Source organism: Mustela nigripes, chromosome 3, assembly GCF_022355385.1.
Source record: "Mustela nigripes isolate SB6536 chromosome 3, MUSNIG.SB6536, whole genome shotgun sequence".
NCBI classification, from domain to species: Eukaryota; Metazoa; Chordata; class Mammalia; order Carnivora; family Mustelidae; genus Mustela; species Mustela nigripes.
Genome location: NC_081559.1, coordinates 45385911 through 45393419, shown reverse-complemented (window position 1 = coordinate 45393419; position 7509 = coordinate 45385911). Strand labels below are relative to the sequence as shown.

The following is a 7509-nucleotide window of genomic DNA, read 5'->3' as shown; positions in this document are numbered from 1 at the left end:
GTCTTCATGTGATTCAAGTCATTCTTCTTTCTCTGAGCATTTATTGGGTGAAGAACATCCTTATTTTTCTATGCATTTCCCACTTAATAAACATCTTTTCCATTAAATGATTTTAAGCAACATTGATTGAAAGAGTAAATGAATGAGTTTCTTAACATATCCAATTCCATCTGGAAGTGGAAGTGGTTTTAGGGGGTCCTCATAGTTCAGTGTCTCTCTGAGACCTCCATCCAGCCTGCAGGGCACAGTCTTTCCCTCCAGTACATGCTTCACATGGCTGTGTGTTTCTGGTGCAGCCTCCACAGGGCCTCCTTCACATCCTTATTTCGCAGACTGTAGATTAGGGGATTGAGCATTGGGATGACCAGTGTGTAGAAGACAGAGACCACCTTGCCCTGCTCCATGGACTCAATTGCTCCTGGCTGGGCATACATGACAAAGACAGTCCCAACAAAGAGTGTCACTGCAGCCATGTGGGAGCCACAGGTGGAGAAGACCTTGCGTCTCCCAGCTCCTGAGCGCATCCGCAGGATGGTCACCGTGATGTAGCCATAAGAGACAAGGACCACAGATGTCACACCCACAATTATGAGCCCACATATGCCAAACAAGATAAGTTCATTAATGGCTGTGTTGCCACAGGCGAGCTGGAGCAGTGGGGGAACATCACAGAAGAAGTGGTTGATGCGGTTGGAGCTGCAGAATGGGAGGCGGAATGTGAAGCTGGTCTGCACAACAGAGTTGAGGCAGCCTCCACAGTAGGTGCCCAGAACTAGGCGAGTGCAGGCAGAGTGGCACATGGTGATAGGGTAGCGCAAGGGGCTGCAGATGGCCATGAAGCGGTCATAGGCCATGACACCCAGGAGGAAACCTTCAGTGGTGACCAGTAAGGAGAAAAAGAATAACTGGGTGGCACAGCCTGCAAAGGTGATGACCTTAGATGGGGAGAAGAAGTTGACCAGGGCATTGGGGGCAATAACAGATGAGTAGCACAAATCCAGGAAGGAGAGGTTCTTGAGGAAGAAGTACATTGGGGAGTGCAGGTGGGCATCCAGGGTGATAACCATGATCATGGTGAGATTCCCCAGCATAGTCACCATGTACAGGGCCAGAAACACAGCAAAGAGCAGGGCCTGGGTCTCCAGGCCTCCCTTGAATCCCTCCAGCACAAAATCTTGAAAGTAAACCATGGAGAGGGTTCCATTTCTGGGGAGTGGCATGAACCTCAGTCCTCACCAGGGGAATTACAGTTCCAGTATTGGCAGACGAAGTAGGTCAAGCTAAACTTCCTGCTGAAGACTTTTAAGAAAAGATAACTGACAACAAAAAATCTGATTGAAGGTATAAGAGAGTTAATGGTTTAGTAAAGAATTACGAAACAAAATCCAAGATAAACACAGAGGTTTAGGGATTTCATTACTGAAACTTCTTTTTCTCTTGAGACATAAGGCAGTTTTGAAAATAAAGTCTGAGAGGCCAGGTATCTAAGCAGGGAGGTTTTTCCTGTCTTGAAGAGTTAATGCTGACAGTGGTTGATTACGAGGGACCACCCAGGTTGCACCATAGGAGTGAGTTAAATAAGGAGTAGGTAGGCAGCTCAGCTTCTGACTTTTTCAATCACTGAAATTGTATCAAGTATTATATGGTCTCACTTACTTGTGGAGCATAAGGAATAACACGGAGGACATTGGGAAATGGAGAGGAGAAGTGAGTTGGGGGGAAACTGGAGGGGGAGACAAACCGTGAGAGACTGTGGACTCTGAGAAACAAACTGAGGGTTTTGGAGGGGAGGGAAGTGGGGGATTGGGTGAGCCTGGTGATGGGTATTATGGAGGGCACATATTGCATGGAGCACTTGGTGTGATGCATAAACAATGAATGCTGGAACACTGAAAAGAAATAAAATAAAATGGAAAAAAAAGAGGTGATCTGAATGCTGGTGTCTCTGACACCTTGCAAAAATAAACACATCTCAAGAAGACACATTATCCTCGCCCTCAGTGTTATCCATAGAAGTTTTGTGTATATACTGCCAAACACACAATTCAAAAATTGAGGAGTTCCTGCAATATGAATTAAAATATCAGAAACAATAGAAAAACCCAAAGAGGTTTAAGATTTTGGAGTTAACATACACACAACCAATGAATCATTGAACATTATATCAAAAACCAGTAATGTGGTGTATGTTGACTATTTGATTTTAAATTAAAAAATGAAAGTTATTATGTTTAAAGACTAAGAATTTTAACAGGATTGTGGGAGTAATAAAGAGAATAGTGGGTAACTTTTTTAAAAGTACAATTACTAAAATTAGGAACTCAATGAATGGATTTTTCAGATTAGAAATTGCTAAGGAGAAAATTTGTAAACTAGAATATAGATCAGTAGAAAATATTCAGAATGAAGCATTAAGAGTAAAGGGGTTGAGAGCTACCCTATAACCTGGCAATTGCACTACTGGATATTTACCCCAAAGATACAGATGTAGCGAAAAGAAAGGCCATATGCACCCCAGTATTCATAGCAGCAATGTCCACCATAGCCAGACTGTGGAAAGAGCAGAGATGCCCTTCAACAGATGAATGGATAAAGAAGATGTGGTCCATATATACAACGGACTATTACTCAGCTATCAGAAATGATGAATACCCAACATTTGCATCAACATGGATGGGACTGGAGGAGATTATGCTGAGTGAAATAAGTCAAGCAAAGAAAGCCAGTTATCATATGGTTTCACTCAAAAGTGGAACATAAGGAATAGGAGAAGGAAGGGAAAAATGAAGGGGTGGAAATCAGAGGGGGAGATGAACCATGAGAGACCATGGACTCCCAGAAACAAACTGAGGGTTTTAGAGGGGATGGGGTTAGAGGGATGGGCTAGTCCAGTGATGAGTATTAAGGAGGGCATGTATTGCATGGAGCACTGGGTTTTATATGTAAACAATGAATCTTGGAACACTACATAAAAAACTAATGAGGTACTGTATGGTGGCTAACATTACAAATAATAATAAAAATAGGAAAAGAATTGAAAAATCAGAAACAAAGGTTAGAGACTAAAGATATAGAGACATACATAGTATGAGTTCCTAAAAAGGAGGGAAAGAGAGAAATAGGCTGAATCAGAACTTGAAGAGATAATGGACAAGTATTATCTCAAACCAATGATTCATTAACCCTACAAAATCAAAGCAGGATTTATACAAAGAACACCACACTTAGACATATCATACTAAAAGTATTTAGAACCAAAATAAAGAAAAAAATGTTAAAAGCAGCCTGAGAAGGAAGACATAGTCACTCCAGGGGCACCTGGGTGGCACAGTTGGTCAGGCCTCTGACTCTTTTATTTTTTTTTTTATTTTTTTAAAGATTTTTATTCATTTATTTGATAGACAGAGAGAGATTACAAGTAGGCAGAGAGAGGGGGGGAAGCAGGCTCCCCGCCGAGCAGAGAGCCCGATGTGGGGCTCGATCCCAGGACCCTGAGATCATGACCCGAGCTGAAGGCAGAGGCTTAAACCACTGAGCCACCCAGGTGCCCCCAGGCCTCTGACTCTTGGTTTTGGCTCAGGTCATTATCTCAGGGTTGTGAGATTGGGCCCCATGGGACTATGCACTCAGTGTGGGGTATGCTTGAGACTCTCCCTCTCCATCTCCCACTGCCCCTTCCCCTAAAATAAATAAATCAATCTTTTTTTTTTTTAAGGAGACATAGTCACTTCAAAGTATTAACTTTAAAATTAAGACTGACAGTTGGCTTACAGATTAAAAATAATGAATTGATGGGTGGGTGGGAGGTTGGGGTACCAGGTGGTATTATAGAGGGCACGGATTGCATGGAGCCCTGGGTGTGGTGAAAAAATAAAGAATACTGTTATGCCGAAAAAAAAAATTCCATTGGGGGGGAAAAATCAACATAAAAAAATAAAAAAATAATGGAAGCCAAAGTAAAAGGATTATATTTTCCTTTGTTCAAAGAAAACAATTACCACTGGAATTCTCTATCTACCCAAAATATCCTTCAAGACTCAAAATGAATTTAGCAATAATGGTTTATAACTTCAATACTCCATTTTCAATAATAAATAGAACAGCAAAACTAAATATCAGCAAGGAAATAATGGATTTGGACAACATTAAAAGCCAAATAGACTTCACAAGCATATGTAGAACACACTATATCCAACAAGAGCAGAATACATTCTTCTCTGGTGCACATGGCACATTGCCCTGGATAGACCATATGTTAGTTCACAAAGCAAGTCTCAATAAATTTTAAAAGATTTAAATTATACTATGCTCTCCAAACAAAATAAAATGAAATCACAAATCAATAACATAAAGCAATTTGGAAAACTTACAAATATATGAAAGCTAAACAACACATCTTTAGATCACCAGTGGGTAAAAGAAGGAATCACAATGGAAATTATAAAGTATTTTGAGATTAATGAAAATGGGATACAACATACCAAAACTTAGGAAATGTAATGAAAGAAGGACACAGAAATTTATAGCTATAAACACCAACATTGAAAAAATATTTCAAATCAATAATTTAACTTTCCATCTTGGAAAAGAAAGGAAAAGAACACAAAACTAATGTCAAAGCAAATAGAAGGAATGAAATAATAAAGATTAGAGAACAGTAAAATAATGCAGAAAATCAATGACACTAAAAGTTGGTTCTTTGAAGAGTTTAACAAACTTGACAAACCTTTAGCTAAATTGACAAAAAAAAAAAAAGTCAGAAGACTTGAATTTCTAAAATCAGGAAAGAAAGCAGAGAATGAGTTCTGACCTTACAGAAATAAAAAGTATTATAAGAACATATTAGAACAATTGTATGCCAACACATCAGCTAACCTAGGAAAAATGAACAAATTCCTGGAAACACACAAAATAATATAGCTGACTCAAGGAGAAACAGAAAATCTGAGCAGATGTGTAATAAACAGATTGAGTCAGTAGTCAAAAAACTTTTCCAGCAAAGAAAAGCTCAGGACCAAATGGTTTCACTCGTGGCTTTTAACAAATTTTTCAAAAATAAACACTGGGTGTGGTACATAAACAATGAGTCTTGGAACACTGAAAATATAAAATAAAATATAAAAATTAACACCAGTACATCTCAAACTCTAAAAAAATAGGAGAAAACTCTTCCTAATTCATTTCTTAAGGTCTGTACTGTTTTAACACTAAATTGAGATAAAGATATTGCAAGAAAATGAAGCTACCGATCAGTATCTCTTATAAATATTGATACATAAATCCTTAACAAAATATTAGCAAGCTAAATCCAGAAGACCTTTAAATAGATTATAAAGCATAACCAAGTGAGAATTATCCCACGAATGCAAGAGTGGTTCGATATACAGAAATCATTCAATATAATACACCATACAAATGGAATTAAGGGAACAAAAACACACAATAATCTCAGTAATACAGAAAAACTATGAAACGCTGCTGAAATAAATGAAAGAAGACCCACATAAATGTAAAGTTATCCCATTTTCATAGACTGAAAGACTTAATATTGTCAAGATGCAGTACTCCCCAAATTTATATACAGATTCAATGCAATACTATAAAATTTCTAATTGCCTTTCTTTTTGGCAAAAAAAAAAATTTTAAAGAAATTAAGTAGCATGGTACTGGCATAAAAACAGACATATAGACCAGTGGAACAGAGTAGAGAGCCCAGATATGGACCCTCAACTCTATGGTCAAATAATCTTTGACAAAACAGGAAAAAATATACAGTGGAAAAAAGACAGTCTCTTCAATAAATGGTGCTGGGAAAACTGGGCAGCTATATGTATAAGAATGAAACTCAACCATTCTCTTACACCGTACACAAAGATAAACTCAAAATATATAAAAGACCTCAACATGAGACAGGAATCCATCAGAATCCTAGAGGAGAACATAGGCAGTAATCTCTTCAGTATTAGCCACAGCAACTTCTTTCAAGATATGTCTCCAAAGGCAATGGAAACAAAAGCAAAAATGAACTTTTAGGACTTCATCAAAATCAAAAGCTTTGCACAGCAAAAGAAACAGTCAAGAAAACAAAGAGGCAACCCACGGAATGGGAGAAGATATTTGCAAATGACAGTACAGACAAAAGGTTGATATCCAGGATCTATAAAGAACTCCTCAAACTCAATACACACAAAACAGACAATCATATCAAAAAATGGGCAGAAGATATGAACAGACACTTCTCCAATGAAGACATACAAATGGCTATCAGACACATGAAAAAATGTTCATCATCACTAGCCATCAGGGAGATTCAAATTAAAACCACATTGAGATACCACCTTACACCAGTTAGAATGGCCAAAATTAGCAAGACAGGAAACAACATGTGTTGGAGGGGATGTGGAGAAAGGGGAACCCTCTTCCACTGTTGGTGGGAATGCAAGTTGGTGCATCCTCTTTGGAGAACAGTGTGGAGATTCCTCAAGCTCTAAAAATAGAGCTTCCCTATGACGCTGCAATTGCACTACTGGGTATTTATCCCAAAGATACAGATGTAGTGAAAAGAAGGGCCACCTGTACCCCAATGTTTATAGCAGCAATGGCCACAGTCGCCAAACTGTGGAAAGAACCAAGATGCCCTTCAATTGGCGAATGGGTAAGGAAGATGTAGTCCATATACACTATGGAGTATTATGCCTCCATCAGAAAAGATGAATACCCAACTTTTGTATCAACATAGATGGGACTGGAAGAGATTATGCTGAGTGAAATAAGTCAAGCAGAGAGAGTCAATTATCATATGGTTTCACTTATTTGTGAAGCATAACAAATAGCATGGAGGACAAGGGGAGTTAGAGAGGAGAAGGGAGTTGAGGGAAATTGGAAGAAGAGATGAACCATGAGAGACTAGGGACTCTGAAAAACAATCTGAGGGGTTTGAAGGGGCGGAGGGTGGGAGGTTGGGGAAACCAGGTGGTGGGTATTAGAGAGGGCATGGATTGCATGGAGCTCTGGGTGTGGTGCAAAAACAATGAATACTGTTACGCCGAAAATAAATTTTAAAAAATGAAAAAAAAAAAAAAAAGAAATTAGGAGGACTAACACTTCCTGACTTCAAAACTTACTAAGAAGCAGAACAGTGTTGTGCTAGTGCAAGAACAGACATAGACCAATGGAATAGAACCAAGAATCTAGAATAAAATCACACATCTGCAGTTTTCTACAAGGCAACCAAGGACACCATTCAATAATAAAAAAAAGTCTTCAATGATCAGAAAACTGAATATCCGTATGCATGCAAAGGATTACATTAAGAACTTTTACACCACAAACAAAAATTAACTCAAAATGGACAAAGACCTAAATGCAAGTGCAAAAACTATAGAAGTATTAGAGTAGAAAGAGCTATCAGTGTAAATTATTGTGACTTGGGATTAGTCAGCAGTTTCTTATATGATATCAAAGAACAAACAACAAAGTAGAAAAATAAAAAATAAAATAAATAGACAA

At 38.4% G+C, this 7509-nt stretch overlaps 1 protein-coding gene across 1 annotated transcript; it reads right to left on the bottom strand.

Annotated features, from left to right (window-relative positions):
- Window positions 1–269: 269 nt before the first annotated feature.
- On the bottom strand, window positions 270–1220 carry LOC132012946 (olfactory receptor 9S13-like). Its single transcript, XM_059392736.1, has one exon. The coding sequence runs from the start codon at window positions 1218–1220 to the stop codon at window positions 270–272; it is 951 nt and encodes a 316-aa protein (XP_059248719.1).
- Window positions 1221–7509: the final 6289 nt, after the last annotated feature.

Coding starts and splice junctions, on each gene's coding strand:
- LOC132012946 (XM_059392736.1), bottom strand. CDS start 1,220: ATGCCACTCCCCAGAAATGGAACCCTCTCCATGGTTTACTTTCAAGAT.